The sequence below is a fragment of the Vigna umbellata genome, chromosome 1, assembly GCF_029865625.1.
Source record: "Vigna umbellata cultivar VRB3 chromosome 1, Vumbellata_1.0, whole genome shotgun sequence".
Taxonomy (NCBI): Eukaryota; Viridiplantae; Streptophyta; class Magnoliopsida; order Fabales; family Fabaceae; genus Vigna; species Vigna umbellata.
In genome coordinates this window covers 18,415,095-18,433,207 of record NC_142165.1, presented here as the reverse complement: position 1 = coordinate 18,433,207, position 18,113 = coordinate 18,415,095, and the positions used below count along the sequence as shown (strand labels likewise).

At 33.7% G+C, this 18,113-nt stretch overlaps 3 protein-coding genes, 1 non-coding gene and 1 pseudogene across 6 annotated transcripts; 4 read left to right on the top strand and 1 right to left on the bottom strand.

Moving 5' to 3' along the window:
* Positions 1 to 403: 403 nt before the first annotated feature.
* LOC148204848 (exocyst complex component EXO70I pseudogene) lies at positions 404 to 2,672 on the top strand (annotated as a pseudogene).
* A 1,271-nt stretch (positions 2,673 to 3,943) lies between these two features.
* LOC148204847 (F-box protein At3g12350-like) lies at positions 3,944 to 6,745 on the top strand. 3 transcript variants are annotated; one of them, XM_088099156.1, is made up of 3 exons: positions 3,944 to 4,072; positions 4,158 to 4,958; positions 5,556 to 6,140. In XM_088099156.1, exons 2-3 carry the CDS (start codon positions 4,170 to 4,172, stop codon positions 6,039 to 6,041), a joined length of 1,275 nt encoding a protein of 424 aa, XP_087955282.1. In that variant the 5' UTR covers positions 3,944 to 4,072; positions 4,158 to 4,169; the 3' UTR covers positions 6,042 to 6,140. The 3 variants fall into 3 exon arrangements, with proteins under 3 accessions (XP_087955282.1, XP_087955285.1, XP_087955278.1); XM_088099159.1 differs by adding an exon at positions 6,496 to 6,745 and having other exon boundaries at positions 3,992 to 4,958; positions 5,556 to 5,840; XM_088099152.1 differs by having other exon boundaries at positions 3,992 to 4,958.
* LOC124837615 (LIM domain-containing protein WLIM1-like) lies at positions 6,679 to 8,621 on the bottom strand. Its single transcript, XM_088099167.1, has 5 exons — positions 8,247 to 8,621; positions 7,694 to 7,790; positions 7,564 to 7,604; positions 7,387 to 7,476; positions 6,679 to 7,219 (listed from the first exon to the last, which is right to left on the bottom strand). Exons 1-5 carry the CDS (start codon positions 8,379 to 8,381, stop codon positions 6,992 to 6,994), a joined length of 591 nt encoding a protein of 196 aa, XP_087955293.1. The 5' UTR covers positions 8,382 to 8,621; the 3' UTR covers positions 6,679 to 6,991.
* A 1,119-nt stretch (positions 8,622 to 9,740) lies between these two features.
* Positions 9,741 to 9,812, top strand: TRNAP-UGG (transfer RNA proline (anticodon UGG)). Its single transcript has one exon. It is a non-coding gene; the product is annotated as a tRNA-Pro (tRNA).
* A 7,026-nt stretch (positions 9,813 to 16,838) lies between these two features.
* On the top strand, positions 16,839 to 18,092 carry LOC148204845 (uncharacterized). Its single transcript, XM_088107222.1, has one exon. The coding sequence runs from the start codon at positions 17,039 to 17,041 to the stop codon at positions 17,912 to 17,914; it is 876 nt and encodes a 291-aa protein (XP_087963348.1). The 5' UTR covers positions 16,839 to 17,038; the 3' UTR covers positions 17,915 to 18,092.
* The last annotated feature ends 21 nt before the right edge of the window (positions 18,093 to 18,113 follow it).

Here is an 18,113-nt window from a genome sequence, read left to right as displayed (position 1 = left end):
GTAATGAAAGCCCGAAAAAAGACACCAAGAATACTGGAAGAAGAAAAATAATAATGGTGAAAAGGTTAAAAAGTAGAAAGAACAAAATGGGAGGAAAATGAAAAGTTAGTGATAGTATTAGAGAGGATGAGGTCCATTAGAAGCATCAATGACAGCGGGAAGAATAATAATAATATTAATAATTAATAATTAATAATTAATTATGAGTATCATCAGCATATCCTACAAAATAAAGTGATATAGTGTTTGATGCAAAGAGGGAACAGGGGCACCGGCTTTGCATATTCTAAGGTACCCAGTTGTCGTGTTCTTTGTTTCTCACAATCTAACGCCATATGTCTCCTTGTTCGCATCGATTCATGCCTTCCCTGTCGACCTCGTCTTCTTCTGCCTCCAACTCTTCTTCATATATTCATTCACTCATCCATCTTCACCCTCCAACCAATGCCCCGCAACAATGGCATCCAAGGACCCAACACTTCTCAAACTCCACTCGGCACGCTCCGACCTCAAAACCCTCCTCCAAGCCTCATCGGAGGCACAGCACGACATCAAAGAAACCGAGAAAAGGTTTTCTCTCTACCAGCAATCTCTCTCAACCGCCTCCAGAAGAATCCTCCCTCTGCAGTCCCTAACCATGTCCAGAAAAGCCCTCGACGCCAGGATCACCAGAGCGGTTTCCCCGGCGGTGGAACTCCTCAACACGTTCAAGCGCACGGAGGCTCTTCAGGGTAAGCTCGTCACCTTCTCGGCCGAGCTGTCGTCGGAGAAGTCGCAGCATAGGAGGTTGGAGAAGCTGGTGGAATACGTGGGGTGCGTGGAAGAAGTGAAGGAAGGGATAGAGAACATATGCGACGAGGTGGAGACGGTGGTTCAGAGGCTGCAGGAGGTGGTGGAGTTTGTGAGCAGGACGAAGGCTGCGGATCAGGACAGGGACGTGAGGCTGAAGGATGCGTTGGTGACGCTGAAGGTGCTGTATGAAAGGGAGGTGGATGAGATGAGGTTTGAGGGGTTGTTGGATCAGGCGTTGCTCCATGTGCAGGATGAGTTTGAGGAACTGCTGTTGAGGATGAAGCACCGGAACATGAAGGATTTGGTGCACCAGCATGGTGGCGAAGAAAGGGAACTGGGGTCGGAGACGGAGGTTGAAGCCCTCAGAAGAATTTCAACCACCCTTGCTGCCAATGATTGCATGGACATTTGCATTGATATATACCTCAAGGTACGTTTTCAACCTTCGTCTCATCACAATAATATTAATGACCGTGTTCTTGAATTGAGCGTGTTAAAAATTATTCTTTTCTTGTTGTCTTCCTCGAAATTGTACAAAATAAAGTTGTATGTTAAGTTTTTTGTTCAACGTGATTGAACAGGCGAGATACAGAAGAGCTGCGAAGGCACTGATGAAGCTAAATCCCGATTACCTTCGAACGTACACCCCAGAAGGAATCGACGAAATGGAGTGGGAAACCTTAGAAACAGCCATAACCCTTTGGATTCAACACTTCGAAGTCGCAGTGAAGAAGGTGCTGTTTTCAGAAAAGAAACTCTGCGAGAGTGTCCTGGGCGATTTCATGGAGGGTCTAGTTTGGCCAGAATGCTTCATCAAAATCTCCGACAAGATCATGGCCGTGTTCTTCCGCTTCGGAGAAGGCGTGGCACGAAGCAGCAAAGAGCCCCAGAAGCTCTTCAAACTATTGGACATGTTTGAATCCCTAGAAAAACTCAAACCCCATATATCACAAATCTTCGAAGGAGAACCTGGCGCAGACATATGCACGCGGTTCCGTGAGTTGGAGAAGCTCATCATCGACGCCTCGAGCAAAGTCTTCTGGGAATTCGGACTCCAAATAGAAGGCAACATCGACGGTCTCCCCCCTCCGCAAGACGGTTCCGTTCCGAAGCTCGTACGTTACGCCATCAACTACCTCAAATACCTAACCGCGGCCAATTACAAAACATCCATGATCAAGGTTCTCCGAACACAACAAACGTGGAGAGGCAAAGATGGTAGTAGTAGTATTGAAACAAGTGGCAAGGAGACGTTAACGGACGAGGGTTTGTTGAAGCATGCGATTTCCAACGTGATGGAGGCGCTTCAGAGGAACGTAGAGTCAAAGAGAGAGTGTTGTAGGGACAAGGTGTTGGTGCATGTGTTCACGATGAACACCTATTGGTACATATACATGAGAACAAAGAACACGCAGCTTGGGGAGGTGTTGGGAGAGAAGCGTATGAAGGAGGAATACAAGGCTGTGGCGGAGGAATGCGCTTACTTGTATCAGAAGCAAGCATGGGGGGCTTTGGTGAAGGTTTTGGATGGTGAGGATGTGAGGGAGGAAGGGAAGGGGAGTGTGGGAAGAGTGGTGAGTGAAAAGGTTGAGACTTTCTTCAAGGGTTTGAACGAGGTATGTGATAGACATGCCAGAGGGGTGTATAGTATACCTGATGTTGATTTGAGGGAGCAGATGAGAGAGGCTACAGTGAGGCTTGTGGTGCCTGCATATGCAGAGTTTTTGGAATGTTATTCAGAGTTTTTGAATAAGAAAGGGTACCCCAGTGTTGAGAGGGTGAAAGGGTTGGTGGTGAAGGCTTTTGATGGAGGAAGGTTGAGGAGGAAGGGTTCTGCTTCTGGGTCATTGGAGAGAGATGTTGTTGTAAGAGATGTTTGAGAATTCATTCACATTTCACATTTCACATTGTCTCTCTCTTCTTTGTCTTTGGCCTCACACTGCAATACATGAGCTTCGACACAACAGAATTCAATTCATGGTACTGTGTTGATTAATGCAACTAACTGTATGATATGGAGTGATGAATATTATTTCTTGTTTTGGAATTTGGACGAATCTAATGTTCAGAAGAAAGGAAAAGTAAATTCAATGTAACTAGTGTTGTTGACTAGTCATATAACTATTAGTAGTTAACTTGTACACAACTTCTTTTCAACAATTAGCAAATTTCAAAGTCAAAGAATTGAATTTTGAATTACTTATTTACTTTTTGTAATGTTTTTAACTTTTAGGGTTTTTTTCATCAATGTAGAGCAATTTACTAAAGTTATAAAATTAATGTAATTTTTTAAGAAAATTTAAAATTAAATAAGTTGAAATATGATAACACGATAAAAATAATTACATATATTTAAATTTAATTATGATAAGAATAATGGTAGAATGCCATATATTTATATTTATTTTTTATATATATTATAAGAATAAAATAATATTAGAAGAAAGTGTATTTAAAGAAGAGAATGAAAGATAAGAAATGATAATGTAAAATAAATATAAAAACTTTATACGTGGAAATATCATTTCTCTTAAGTTAATAAAACGAGAAATGATAATAAATTTTTTAAATTTATTTAATACTATCTATTCTTATTTTTTATTTTATTTTTAAATATAAAATTTTACTTTTTTATAATATTTTACTTTTGTGTGTTGTATTAAATGTATCATTCTATTATTATATAACATAAATTTTTTATTTTTATAAAATTCAAATCAAACCTGGCAAGATTGTTTTAAATTAACAGGACTTAATTCTTTCAAAAACTTGTCAAACTTCAATTTCTTTTTTTAAAATTATAAAATTTTCAGAATTTCATAACCTATCTTCCCTATTGTTTAAAATCCTTGATGCTTATACGTAGAAACATTACAAGTTTTAATTTTGACATATATTTATTGGATAATAATATTTTGATAATATTTTTTAATAATATTTTTAATTATTTATAAATTGATTTGTTTGTATTAATATTTATGATTATTATTATTAATTATGAAATAATTTTAATTAATTATATAATAATACGTAAATAATATTAAAATATTTGAAAAAAATACCGTAAAAGTATTGTCCATATTTATTAATTTGTTTTGATCCTGATATGTTCAAAATTATGTAAACTAAAATATTAAAAAGAAAGAAAAAGAAAAACAAAGAGAGGATGAAACGCAGGCATGTTATTAGAGGCGTGACGCTTGTGGTTGTCGTTTCACCGATACGCACGAGGTTTCCCTAACCAAACACACATGGAGGTGGAAGGAATGATTCCATAGCGGTAAAGAATCTACCAAACTCCATAGCTTATATATCTCTCCACCACGTCACTCTTCTCTTATAACTCGATTTTATTTACTCTGAAGAAAAACAAGAAAATGGCGAATCAAGAAACCTCTTTCACCGATTTTCCGGAGGACATTCAGGTGTGCATCCTCTCCTTCCTCGCCCCATCGGAAATCGCCACCCTGGCCTGCACCTCCAAGCAATTGGGTTCTCTCTGCGGCCGTGACTCTAAGCTGTGGTTCAGTATGTGCCAGCGCAGGTGGGGTTCCAAGACTCGCATCACGCAATGGGGCAACGCCAAGGGCACAATTTCCTACAGGCACCTCTACAATACCCTCCACCACTGGGAGAATTTCCTTGGTTTCTGGCGCCGAAGCGGATTGAACCCTTTGTTGCTTTTCTTCGAATGGGGTCCTTCGTTTATCTCGGCTTCTAGGGTTTCCCCTTCCGAATCGCTTGCCTATGGAGTCACCAAAACGCCTTTTCTCTGGATGAGTCTCTCGGAGGAGGGGGACGTCGTCACTTTTCTCGATCCTGATGGAAAGCCCGATGGGGAACGTGGGATTCAGAGTGAATTGATTGCTGTGGATGTTAGTTTCATGGGAAAGACACACTTTGTAGTGGAGGAGAAGCAGTTTAAGAGTTTTATCAGTGATGATTGCGGAGATGAGGTTGTAGAGAGCGGATCGCCGCCGGAGAAACTGAAGGCGGAGATTTACCAGCATTTCGCTAATCGGCGGAGTCCCGGTGGGGATCGATCCCGGAGACAGCGCCGCAGGGAGAAGGAGAGGCTCGCCAGACGGAAGTGGGAATCTCAGCATTTTGTCAAGATTGTGAATTGCTCGCCCACGCCGGAGAGACCCTTACAGGGCCTCTGGAAGGTGATTATTTACTCTCATGATTGTCAGTAGTCTGGTATTATTCATGTCATTTGATGATTGATATTATTTGCTTGTTTTAGGATTAAAGTACACGATTTGATGTGATGGTTTTTTGAGTCATGATAATCAATCTGTTGAATGATGAAATGAATAGTCGAAATAGCCATGATCAAGATGTCGGAATTGCAATTTCAACGGTTTTGGGGCTCTCTGCGACCGCAAATATGGCCACGTTTGTCCGCAATGTCAAGGATTGCGGTGAAAACACAACTTCAATTTAGAAACTTGATTGTTGTAGTGGAAATTGAGAAGTAACTAGATGTTGAGATGGGTCAATTTGATCTTTGTGGTCTCTTAATTAGACAATGTTGACAAGTGTGGATTTGGACTGGATGATCTTGTGCGTCTACTATTGAGTTCATTTGAATATAAAATAGCTGTCGTTTGTCTATGTTGCTTGCATGTTGAGTGACCCGTGTATATACTCTAAAATTTTCGGTTTTTTTAGATATATGATGATTATGAAGAGTGAATGAGAGTAGAGATTTTGATATAGTTGATGATGGTTCATCTAATCTTTTGTTGTGGTTGTTGCAGGGAATTTGTAACGACAGGAGTCTGGCATTTTATTTGGTTGGATATGATGATATTGGAGGCATCTCTTGTCGTCGGATTGGAGATCATCCAAAATATGCCCCATTTTTCTGGGTATCAAATGCTACATTTTTGGAATCTCCCTTTCCTCCTGAAGAAGAATCATTGTACGCTGGTCGTGTTCATGTTAGACCACTTCAACCAGTCAATGAAATACTTGAGCAGTTCCTTTTGTTAGATGATGAAGTGATGAATGGGATTCAAGAGGTTCGGATATCAGAAAATGTGGTAAATAGAATTCTTCACATTAGATCAAATTATGATTTAGGTGTTCCAACCGGAAATCCAAAAAGTGTAGAGGGAAGGATTTGGCAGTACCAGGATGGTACTTTTGGATTTGGATTCCTTTCCGATAATTTGGTTGTACACATGAAACCTATTGTACATAATGGTTTCATTGTCGATACTGTAAAAGCTCCTGCTAATTGATTTTCCCTCTTGCACTCTGTACACCTAAACTTTATGACATAGTGTATTGAATAGGATGGGATATCAATATTATGGATATCACAATGTTTCATTTCATTACATCATATTTATCCCAATGTTGACAACAAATTCCTATTGATTCTGTTCTTCTCCATTTCATCTTTCCTCATCAGTTTAAACAAATCCTGAGATTATTGCATTACGTTTTATTTGCTCAAATATTTCATATCTACAATAATATCAGGACTTCTGCTTCTTTAGCTGATATCCCGCAAGTTTAAACTGCAATGTCTAAAATATATTTTACTTGATGAAGACTGAAATAATGATATAAGCAGAACACTCTAATATGCAGTCAGAAAATATGTAGGTTTATTCTCTTGTCCTATTACCCCTTACCTTTTATCTAAACTACTGAAACTCATTTGGTTGTTTTCCATTTCTTTGGTTTCAGTTATATTGAAAGAATGTGGCTTTTCATGAGAATGCTTAAAAGTCCGCAAATAAGATTTTATTTCGCAACCGTCATATATCATCATACTTGGATTCAGAGGGAGAATTCTTCATTGTTCCTTTGAGAGGGAATGGAAGTTGGTTGCATTTCTGTGCAATAATTGGGCAGGAAGCTGTGTAGATGGATAGTAGAAAACCAAATTTGTGTATTGTAACTTATGTATATAATATCAATATCAATTGGAAGTGCATGAGAGTTTCAAGAAGTGCAGTAACATGTACTTCTGAATCACATTCTGAATCAAACGCTCACAACAACCAAAAACATATGATAAAGATTCGCACACTTCAACTAACGAAAATTGAATACCATATTTGTCACGGGTAATGAGCTTCCCGGACTGCAAGTAATGATAAAAGATGAGAGACGCAGAAACATATGGTGCACAAATATGGAACTTGAAAAAACAAAAGTCCTGGGATTCAAGAATCTTTCATCATGCCTCCGCAGCAACTTCTTCACCGTTGGTTTTCCCATTATTTTCACCCTTCTCATGGTCACCTTCGAGTTGACTTAAATTTCCCTTCTCCTTGATCAATTGGATATGATGGTGTTTGCAGTAGAGTTTTCCCTCGTGTGCTATGTAATTTGAAGGACTGATAACACACCCTCCATGGCAACATTTGAAACAGCTCTTATGGTAAGGTGTTCCATTCACAGTAACCTACATCATCAAAATATTGATTCCATAAGCAGAACAAGTAGTTCTGAACTCATTACTCAACATCAAGATTTTATATTAGAAGAGGAAGGTGAATTGTGTGCCAACGATAGATGCTTTGGCGGCCTTATAACTTGTGTTAGCTGACAAACATTATAGTTGAGTGTTACCTTCTCAGTGGGATACACTGTTTTCTGACAACCAGCACATTTATCCCTTGTTCCACCAAACATACTCGAGACTTTGGCTGCTCCAGGTTTCTAATTAAAACATATAACAAGTTACACAAATGCTGAAAAACTGATTTCTATTGTGCATTGTAAGTACCTAGACTTAAGATTTATTACCTCCTCCAAATTTTTCTCTGGCTTGGCAATTTTTGGTGTCCCTGGTTAAGCAAAAGGAAGTGGGGTTTGAGTAACTAAGAAGAAAAGCACAGTGTGACATTAAATAATTAGATTCGTGATCCCTTGTTACCTTCAAAGCTTTTGTCAAGGCTCCCAGTTCTTTTGAACAGTTGATCAAAGTGTGGCCTGCAGTAAAGAACTCCCTCAAAAGAGTTGTAGTTGCTAAGCTGCAGATACACTAATTTGTTAGTGTGGCAACCGAAATCACGAAGAGATTGGATGTTGAGAGCTAACAAACTTCCTTTTATGAAAACTGCAATGTGCTATCAGGCCTTAATACACCTAAAGAGCAAAGGTCCCTATATTATTTGTCAGTCTTCTAAAACAATAATATCATGCAATCCTGGCAAGTTTTGAGGCAAAGAAATACAATATTCCTGATAGGAAAGTGCTTAGTTAAAGGAAAGGCTAAGATTGATGCCACTTTGCATTCCAGCACATTTACATTTACATCAGATCCAAAACCAGAAGCCTGAACTAGACTCTGTATGTTTGATAGCACGTTGATGATCATCAACTAACAAGGATCTGGAAAGCAACTATAAGTTGTTTTTGTGTTGCTTTGAAAACAAACATGCACTATATAATCAACGAAAATTGTCAAGAGGGGCAGAGAGAGAGACCTTGAGGGTTCCTTTGCAGTGGTGGCATCTGAAGCAGGCTTTGTGGAACACTCGGTTATCTGCAGTCAACTTGTCAACCAGATAAACAGTTTTGTCACAAGCCATACACTTCTGGGTTGTTCCTGCAAATGCCATTATTTCTTTATCTTCTCACCTCACCAACACAAGCTATGATCTCTGCGCGTGTGTTATTAGTCTTGGTTTGTCACCAAGGAGAAGAACAGAAGAATGAAGATTGAAGAGGAAACAAGGAAAAAAAGGTAAGAAGCAAGCAGAAAATTGCGGAGACTAAAGCAAACTTCCAAACAATTATAATGTCACTGACAATCATTTTGATCAAATGTTAAGCACCTAACCACACTTTTCTCTCGTATATTTTAATGTTCCAACACTGTCTTCAACTGTAAATATAAATGCGTAAAAACTAAGAAAAACATTTAAGTCTAACATGTACGTGACATGATTGTACACTCAACTGTTTACTAATAACTGTGATTTTTGTTTGTTACCAAAACCTTATGCACCATTTCTCTAATTGTTGTTAACATCATTAACAAATTTAGCCGACGCACTTTGGCACATGGACATTCACTTGATGTAAGAGAAAGCTGCACAGCATGAGCCTACCAGCAAGAATTCATTGGCCCTTTTGCTTCAAAGTCCTCCAAAGCACTTTCCAATCTGTTACCAATAATTTTAAATTATCCACCACCATCCTTTTAATATTCCACTCTGATATTTCTTGATAAAAAAATATCAAATAAAAATAATATTTTTAATGACAGAAAGTGTTTTTATTGGTCCTCAAATCATAAATACCAAATAAGGTCTGTAATTAAGTCCTAAACAACTGCATTAACTGGTTACTGGTTATTAAAATAGGTCTCCCGAGAAACCAGAAAATCTTATGACATTGTAATGTGTATTTGATTAGAAAGGCACTTTGTAATTGTGGGGACCCATGGCTTCAAAGTTGCAGCTGCCAGCACCTTATGATTCAACATCCAGCTGGCTTGCTTCTTGAAACCAACTTTTCTGAAACAGTAACACATAATTTCTTGAGTTACAAGGATGGATGACGTTTCATTTGTGTCAATGTATGATGGACCAAACCAAGGAAGCATCTTTTGCAATTCAACCCCAAGGTGATTATTGATTGCATATGCACCAAGATAGATAAGTGGATGTAAATCTCTTTAAATATTTTGGTGGGGGAAAGTGTTGATTTTGTATATTTTATTTACATGAATGAAGAAGCATTGAGATGTGAGTAAATGTGACAAACTTTGAAGATTTGCATAAAGGTTCCATGATGGGTTGTGTACAAGTGTAGGTGGTGTGGTTATTGAGATCTACCCTCCTACTCCAATTATGGTGACACCTTGTATTAATCTATTCCTGCCCCCACTTTCAAAACAAACTTCACTTTGCAATTTCTTAAAAAGGTACATTTATTTTGGATATTAAAATGTTAATTGAGAAATTAATATAGCAGGGCATTTGGTCTAGTGGTATGATTCTCGCTTTGGGTGCGAGAGGTCCCGAGTTCGATTCTCGGAATGCCCCAATGTTTTTGGATTTTGCTTCTTGGTTTTTTATTTAGGTGAAAGTGATTTTTAATTGTTATTTATTACTTCGTTGAATGAAATTAATGCTGTGTAATTAATTGATTAGGAAGAGATGTTCTAATTAAATAGGTTAGGTAGAATAATGATTTTTTTGTTTACCGTTCTTCACTTTATTTGTTTCCGGAAGACTTTGTAACATCCCAATATCTCACATTGGATAATTCATATTATTACATTTACGGTAACATCCCGTAATCTCACACTTAAAAATTCACAGTTGATATACATATTTTAAACTCACATTTCAACTATAAACTCCTAAGTATAACTTGAATCCTTCTAACTTATCTTCGATCTCTTTCTTCATTGGTATTGCTTCAGACGACATTCCTTCATCTGCTCCCGTATAATATCACGCATTATACGATCATCGCATTCAAATGCACACACATGTAAGGGTGAGCTAACAATTCAATACAATAAACATACCTCGATATCAAACCATACTATGCTCACTATACCAGATCAAATTACATAAACAAATATGAGTTACACACTAAACCACATTGCATGCATCAATATATATCAAACACCAAATCAGAATGCATACACCAATATGCATCAATGCATACACCAATATGCATCAAACACCAAATCAGAATGCATACACCAATATGCATCATGCATACACCAATATGCATCATGCATACACCAATATGCATCGAACACCAAATCAGAATGCATACACCAATATGCATCACGTCCATCAATCCCAAAAGTCATACAAATTGACTATATCACATACATTCACATACTTTCCACATAAATCACATTATTATAATTCACAATCATGTTCAGATGCATAAATTCAAATCTAATAAAATCCAATTATTTCAGAAATCATACAAACTGAATATAGTCCAACAAGATATATTACACAATAATTTAACAGTCCAAAATCTGTTCAATAGGATTTAAGTTAAAAACTTGTCGAGTAGACTTCCAGGAAAGAGAGGTGCGTCACAATGGACAACTTAAGTACCAAGTCTTTCCTTAGCCAAAGTGTTCCTCAAATAGTTTTTAACAAATTTCTTATTTACAGATTTAAAACAACAGCATATAATATTAACACCGAAATTTAATATAGATATCAAAAAATAGAAATTTAAGCAATATTGAGATCTCTGAGAAGATACGAAATTAATATCTATAAATCTGTAACTCCGATTTCAAATCTGAATGGTCACAATAATTCACTATTTGTTATAAACTATATATTAAAATTTCAGGTTGATCCAACGGTTAACTAGATAGATATTGAGGTTTTACCGAGGTAACTTAGGTGCAGAATTTTAAGTGGTTTTCAATTATACTCAAAATGCGGAACTAATTTCCCTAAGCACAAACATTTAATTACAAATCTGAACGGTCAAAATGACTTAATATGTCTTATGAATTACATACTAAATTTTGGGCTCAATCTAACGGTAAATAAAATATATATGAAATGTTTACCATAATAACTTAAGAACAGAAATATAGTGTTCATCAGATTTTTCAAAACTTAAGAATTATTTTCTCCAAACATAGGCTTTCAATTTATAATCCGATCGGTCAAAGTGTATTAATATATCTTAGGAATCATATATAAAATTTTCAAGTTGATCTAACGGTCAAATAAGTCGTAATATATATTTTACCGAGATGACTCAGTAATAGATCTACAGGGGTAATTAATTTACTCAAACATGCAGGATTTATTTCTCTAAGTACAGACTTCTAATTACAAATCCCAACGGTCAAAGTGAAGAAATAGGTCTTAAGATTCATATATTAAAATTTTAGCTAAATCCAACGGTCAAAATAATTAAAAGAAAATTTTTACCATACTAACTTGAAAATAAGAAAATTATAATCATGAAAACTAAATTTATATAAGTGAATAGATAACTACCATTACCAAAATTTTAACATACTCATAACTCATATTCATTATCATAACATGGATAAAAATCATATACAAGAAGGATTAGCTCCCCTTACCTCTATTCCAGACTTAATCTCCTACTCCGAATTTGTTTCCCTGAAATTCTTCAGAACCTCTACTCTTCTTGCAACTAAAAATTTCTCCCTAACTCTTTCTTCTCTATTTCTCAAGCTCTCACTTGATTCCTCTTTTTTTTTGGTGCCAAATACCCTTCCCTCCTATGGCTATTTATAGGTAAAAAAAATTTACTATTCATTAATATTTTAATATTATTTATTATTTTAATATTATTTAAAAAATAATATTTTAATCATTTACTCACCAAATCTGATCTTAGTTTCTACCTACTAATTTCTTCCATGCTAAGGAATCTTAATGCTGAAAATTTATTTTTATTATTTTTTTTTTACTATTTACTATTTACTATTCACTTTTTACTATTCACTATTCAATTTTTACTATTCGATTTTCTTAAAAAAAAATACTAAATAAGTTATCAAAAATTTTAACTTCTCCTTATAAAATTACTATAATTTTATATCCAAAATTTACATTTTTCTATCCACTAAAATTATTATTACTAATAAAATGCTAAAATTTACTACTATATATATATATATATATATTTTTTTTTATTTTTATGGGTCTTACAGACTTTGTCTTCTCGATTTAAAAAACCAAGAAAGCAGGAAAATCTTGACTATAATTTATGATTTGAAAATTTATTTTACTTTTATGTCATGGCTATGTGGTTTGTGAAACTATAGGAATATTTTGTTTGGATGTAAAATATAAAAAAGGTAAAAGCTGTGTAAAAGTTTTTTCTTTTTAAAAATATTGTTTTATGAAATTAATATTATATTTTTATCATTTTTCTTTATTTATCTATATATTATATGTGTGTAATTTAGTGACTACAAACAAATATAAGAACATATTAAAAAAAACGTATCTATATATGTATCGAACAATATCAAGTTTTTTAAATTGATAGTTTAAGTTAGGACAAAACCGATCAACAATTCAGCTATTCATCTAACTAAACTAAGTAAGGTAGTAATCAAATTTAATATTCATCTAACTAAACAAAAGAAGGTAGTAATCAAATTTAATAAAATTAAATTGTGATTAGATTGTCCCTAATAAATAACTCAAATAAAAAATTTATAAATATATGTCAAAGTATATTTGTTCAAAGTTTTGCTAAACATTTATTATAGTTGCTAACTCAATCGAATATTGAATTAACTTAAAAATCCAAATATATTTAACATCAGCTATACTTAATCACTTTAATAACTCAAACAAGGAAATGAATAGAAAAATAAAAACTCTTTAAAAGGAAGACTCAATCCCTTCACCCAAAATAGTATATATATTAATCTACCATTATTCAAGTTTATTTCAAACGTTAAGAAGAAAAGTAGGTTTAATTTTAAAACAAATAATCGCAATCTTAGAATATGAACTAAATAGAGAAAAGTTTTAATTCAAAGCAAGTTTACTTGAATTGATAATAATACTATTATTTTGAAAAAAAACAAACTTTATCTCAATATTATAAATTAAAATCGATAGATCTTAAATATTTACATAAAAACTGATTTTTAAGTAACCAAGATATATATTAAAAATTTTCATTTAAGTCTTGTGACATAATAATAAAGGATATTATATTCTTTATAGTTTTAAAAGAAATATTTAACTCGTTTTGTGTTTAATAAAATGATACTAGATTCTCTCATGTTTTTGAAACATAATATTCGTTTATCTTATACATTTTTACAATATGACAGTCACTTTTTATTTTATAAATATTATTAATTTAATATTATGTTCATATTTTAAAATTTAAGTATATAATGAAAATAAGTTCACTTTATTAAAATGATAAAAAAGTGATTTTAAAAAAAATAGAGAAAATATGAATATAATGTTATTAAAAGAAGAAAAAATTAAAATTTATTTTAAAAGTAGAATGCATAACTTACATAATATTTAACATTCAATGAAAGGAACTGATTATAATTTCAAAATATAATAATCAATCTCATTTCCATCTATATACTTAACAACCATACAGCAGAAACTCACAAACATAATTTTCCATAACCTAAAGGTCAACCCTATCATGATTCAACATCTCATTTTATATGAAACATTTTGTGTACAAACAGTAATAGCCTATTGAGAAAGAAAAAACAATGGAACTTAGAACCAAATATGTCACATGAACATGAATTTCAAAGGAGAGAGAGAGAGAGAGGAGAAAATGTATGTCACAAAATTCAAACCATAGCCAACACTTCAATTTCTTAAAATACGAGTGTGTTGATGGAGATTTTTTTATTAAATTTTTTATATAAATGGGTCTTTGGAAAAATTATATTTTTAGGTATAAGTTTCTCTTCTTATCACATGCAAAAAGAAAATTGAGCAGATAATTTTTTTAAGACTTCATTTACACAGAAAAATTAATCAGTCTTTTAGTGAAAATATTAATCTTTCATTGAAACATTTATTTGGCACTTATCTAATTTTCTCTCTGTAATGAAGGTTTTAATATTTTGTCAACCATTTTGTTTTGTGAAGACTGATTACAAAGATTTTGATTAGATTGAGATTAGAAAAAGATGGCCATGTCAAACAAAACCACTATCCTATTTTGTGTTGTTTTCCAACAAATTACTGCTTCATTATGTATATTTCAATATATTAGCATTTTTTTCCTAATGTTTAACTTAAAAAAATTAAATTAATAATACCAAGATAAACACACTTGTGTTCCATTATGAATACATATTTACAAGTATAGTGTCATTATCTTTTTTACTATATTTAAAGTAAAAAAGCTGAAATATATTCCATCTGTCTTAAAGAAATCTTAGAAGTAAAACACAAACAAAATTATTAAGAAAATTATATACATAATTTATTTTTTAAATAAATATATTAAACAAACCTCTTAAATATAAAAATGTCCACTTTGTATTAAAACTTTGTTTCACAATAGTATGAATTTCAAAGGATTTTTTATACATTCAATAAATGAAAAAAGTATGATAGATAAAGTATATTCACATTAATAAATAACTCATTAATTATGATTTCATCAAATAACAAGAAAATTTATCGTAAACAATGTTAAGTACAATAAACATAGTTAGGAATACCAAAAAATTTATAAAGATATATATAAATTTTTGGACGTTCTAATTATATAAATGGTTTAATCATTCACGAAGTCCCTATTTTCGTGTGGAATCTCAATTTAGTCCCTTTGTTTCTGCAAATCTCAATTGAGTCCCAAATTTATGAAAATTGCAACGATTGGATCATTTCCGTTAAATTGTCTCCAACGTCGTTAGTGTGTGTTTGACGTGGCACGCTGTAGTCAGTTTCTTAACTGATGTGGCTGACTGAAGCAGGGGCAGTGAAGCACGTTGATAATAACAATTTTTTAAGTAAAAAGAAAATGAATGTTTTAAACCAAAATGGGGATTCAGATTTTGAATTGATCGAATTAGGGATTGGGATTCTTCTGAGTACTTCTAGGGTTTGTCCAAAGTTCATTCCATTTCACAAATTGGGGTATCAATTTGGGTATTTAGGGTTTAATCGAAGTTGCTGAACAGTGCTTGCATGTATTAGAAAATACAGAAACTTCAAGGAACGAGTGAATTTAACTTACCAACTCCAAACAACAACTTGTCTGGTGAAAAGAGAAACTCTTGCCACCAAGAAACTCAGGCACAGTTTAAATTGATAATCAGAAGAAAAAGAAGATGAGAATTTGTAGAGAGAAGGAGGAGAATTTTAGAGAGAAGGAGGAGAAAATAAAACTCAGAATTTTGGAGAGAAAAGTGCATGCAGAAAATAGTCCGAAATTTTGAAAAGTTTACTTATATACTACTGTAAAAAATCGATCAGTCCAACCAGTTGTATACACCTAGATTCCACTTTTCTCTCTAAATTTAATGGTCTGACAATTACAAACCTGAAACATATAAATTTTATAAGCTTTGATTATCCGACCACTGAAACTTATACTTATGAGTTTAAATAAAATAATTAAAAACGTAACAATTTTAAAATTTTTGTAAATTTATAAACTTTGATTCTTTCATAATCGAAATTTATAAATTTAGAATAGTTTCATAATTATCATCGTATTTTTTTATATGTTTTATTTCCTTTAAAACCATGAGAAAATTTTAATAGCCACAAGTGCACATTATATACTTATAATTCATTTTGACCATAAATCATCACTTTAATATCTTTTGGGTATAAATCATCACATCAACTTAATCATTTTCTAGCATATCATTACATCTTATAGTCCACCTCAATGCATCACCTTGGTACATTTTACACCGGCTGAAATTGACAAAATTATATTAAATCTTATTTGAAAAGCTAAAAAAAAATAAATGAAGTTACAATTTATTATTTAAGAACACAATTTCAGATTTTCAGTTTGATTATCAATGTTTTATTTTACATTATATAATATTATTTTAGGGTTTTTTTTACTATAAATAAGATTTTTTTTTCTGCTTCTGTTATTGTAATAAAAAATATATTATATTTGAGACTAAAAAAGAAGATAAAACAGGTCATAAATTTAAACCGAAAAAAATGGCAACAAATAATTTCAAACACAATCAATATGATAAACAAAACATTCTTGAAATTGACACAAGACCACGCACCCTCAATGTTTTAAGTTGACATCTACATCTAGTGTCATTATTAACTAATTTCTGGCTTTGCATTCAAACTTTGTTCCTTCTAGAATCACTTATCAATCCATATATATAAAATATTGGCAAAAATATCATAACTTGTTTTCACCGAACAAAAGACTAATTCCATACCCTTCTCCCCAAGAAATTATCACCTTCTCTTATAAATTTTGTACAAGTCTTAGCTCACTTCCTACGCCACTTTAGTCTATCTTTTCCCATAAATTCATATTATATAAATCCTTCTGAAAGACCAAACTAAAAATTGTTCCTTTCTTCCCCTCAGTCAAAATCATTAATGTCCCTGTAGAAGCTTCTTCGACTAAGATCATTGTAAAAGTTTGAAGCTTTTGTTTTATCTATGAGTTGACTCTGACACATGCTTTTGTTCAGTCATCTCATCTCTATCTTTCTGTTTAAACCCATTATCTAAGCAACTTCACACAACTCATCAAACCAAACCTCGTTTTCTCCTAACACCATATTTTCATGCATACGCTGAGCCCTTTTGTTTGTGGCACTTTCCATAACGAATACGATGATGATGACACGTGTCTTGTTGCAAGTCCTCTTTCTAGCCCCAGAAAATATAAGAGAAAAGATAGAAAAAGCAACCCGTATTCGAGCCGTGGTCTGGACAAGTTTTCTGAGCTTTTGGCTGATCTTGATGAGAAGAGGCAGAAGATTTATTCACAGACGAACCCTCATGACATCTCTTTCGTTCGCTTTGTGTACTCCAACACTGACGATATCGTTCCCGTTGTGGTCAAGGTGAAGAAAAACAACAAGGATCATAAACACCAGAGCCAAGAACTCAAAGGGGTGATGAGATCAAGAACAACGTTGACTCACACCTCCGAGTCAATGGTAACTGATACCGAAGAAAGAAACCAACCCAAGAGAGAGAAAAATCATGGGAAGGTAGCTGAGAAGAAGTTTTCTTGGGATATGGGGAAGCCTTCTTTCTATTTGCCAGTGGTTATGGTGTTGATTCTGTTGCTCTTGGTTGTGTTTGGAAGATCTGCTTCGACTGTTTATACGTGTGTTTTGTGGTATGTGATCTCCACTGTGAGGAGCAGTTCACCATCAAACACAAAGATGTCAACGAAGAAGAAGGGAGAATTGAGCGAAAAGAAGATTGTGATGAACAATGAAAGGGTGAAGAAAAAGGAGTATGTGAGAGGGTGGAGTGAGAAGAAGATGGTGGTGAATGAAGGGATTAAGAAGAAAGATTACGTGAGATGGTGGAGTGAAAAAAAGATGGTGACTGGTTGCTTACTTTCTCCAGAAGGTGGTGCTGATTCTGAGGCTTTCAAGAACAAGGTTCAAGGGCAGATTCACATAAGCAAAGCTGGTGAAGAATGAAGATTATTATCTGTTCATTTTTTGTGTTTTGTTTTCCATTGTTGAACTGGGAATAGAGTTTCTTTTGTTAGTGTGAATACATGTTGCCAGGTTTTCGTTGGAAACTTGTTGAAAATTCAATTCTTCTGGTTACACATGTTGTGAGTAGAAATTATGAATTAAGGTTGTTGACAATCAACCCATGTGTGTTTGCTGCACA

Excerpts from the sequence above, each read along its gene's own strand:
- LOC124837615 (XM_088099167.1), bottom strand. The coding sequence starts at position 8,381 with ATGGCATTTGCAGGAACAACCCAGAAGTGTATGGCTTGTGACAAAACT. Across the intron at positions 7,791-8,246 it reads ACTGCAAAGGAACCCTCAAG|CTTAGCAACTACAACTCTTT; the intron begins GTCTCTCTCTCT and ends GTGTATCTGCAG. Across the intron at positions 7,477-7,563 it reads CAGAGAAAAATTTGGAGGAG|AAACCTGGAGCAGCCAAAGT; the intron begins GTAATAAATCTT and ends TGTTTTAATTAG.
- LOC148204845 (XM_088107222.1), top strand. The coding sequence starts at position 17,039 with ATGCATACGCTGAGCCCTTTTGTTTGTGGCACTTTCCATAACGAATAC.
- LOC148204847 (XM_088099156.1), top strand. The coding sequence starts at position 4,170 with ATGGCGAATCAAGAAACCTCTTTCACCGATTTTCCGGAGGACATTCAG. Across the intron at positions 4,959-5,555 it reads CCTTACAGGGCCTCTGGAAG|GGAATTTGTAACGACAGGAG; the intron begins GTGATTATTTAC and ends TGGTTGTTGCAG.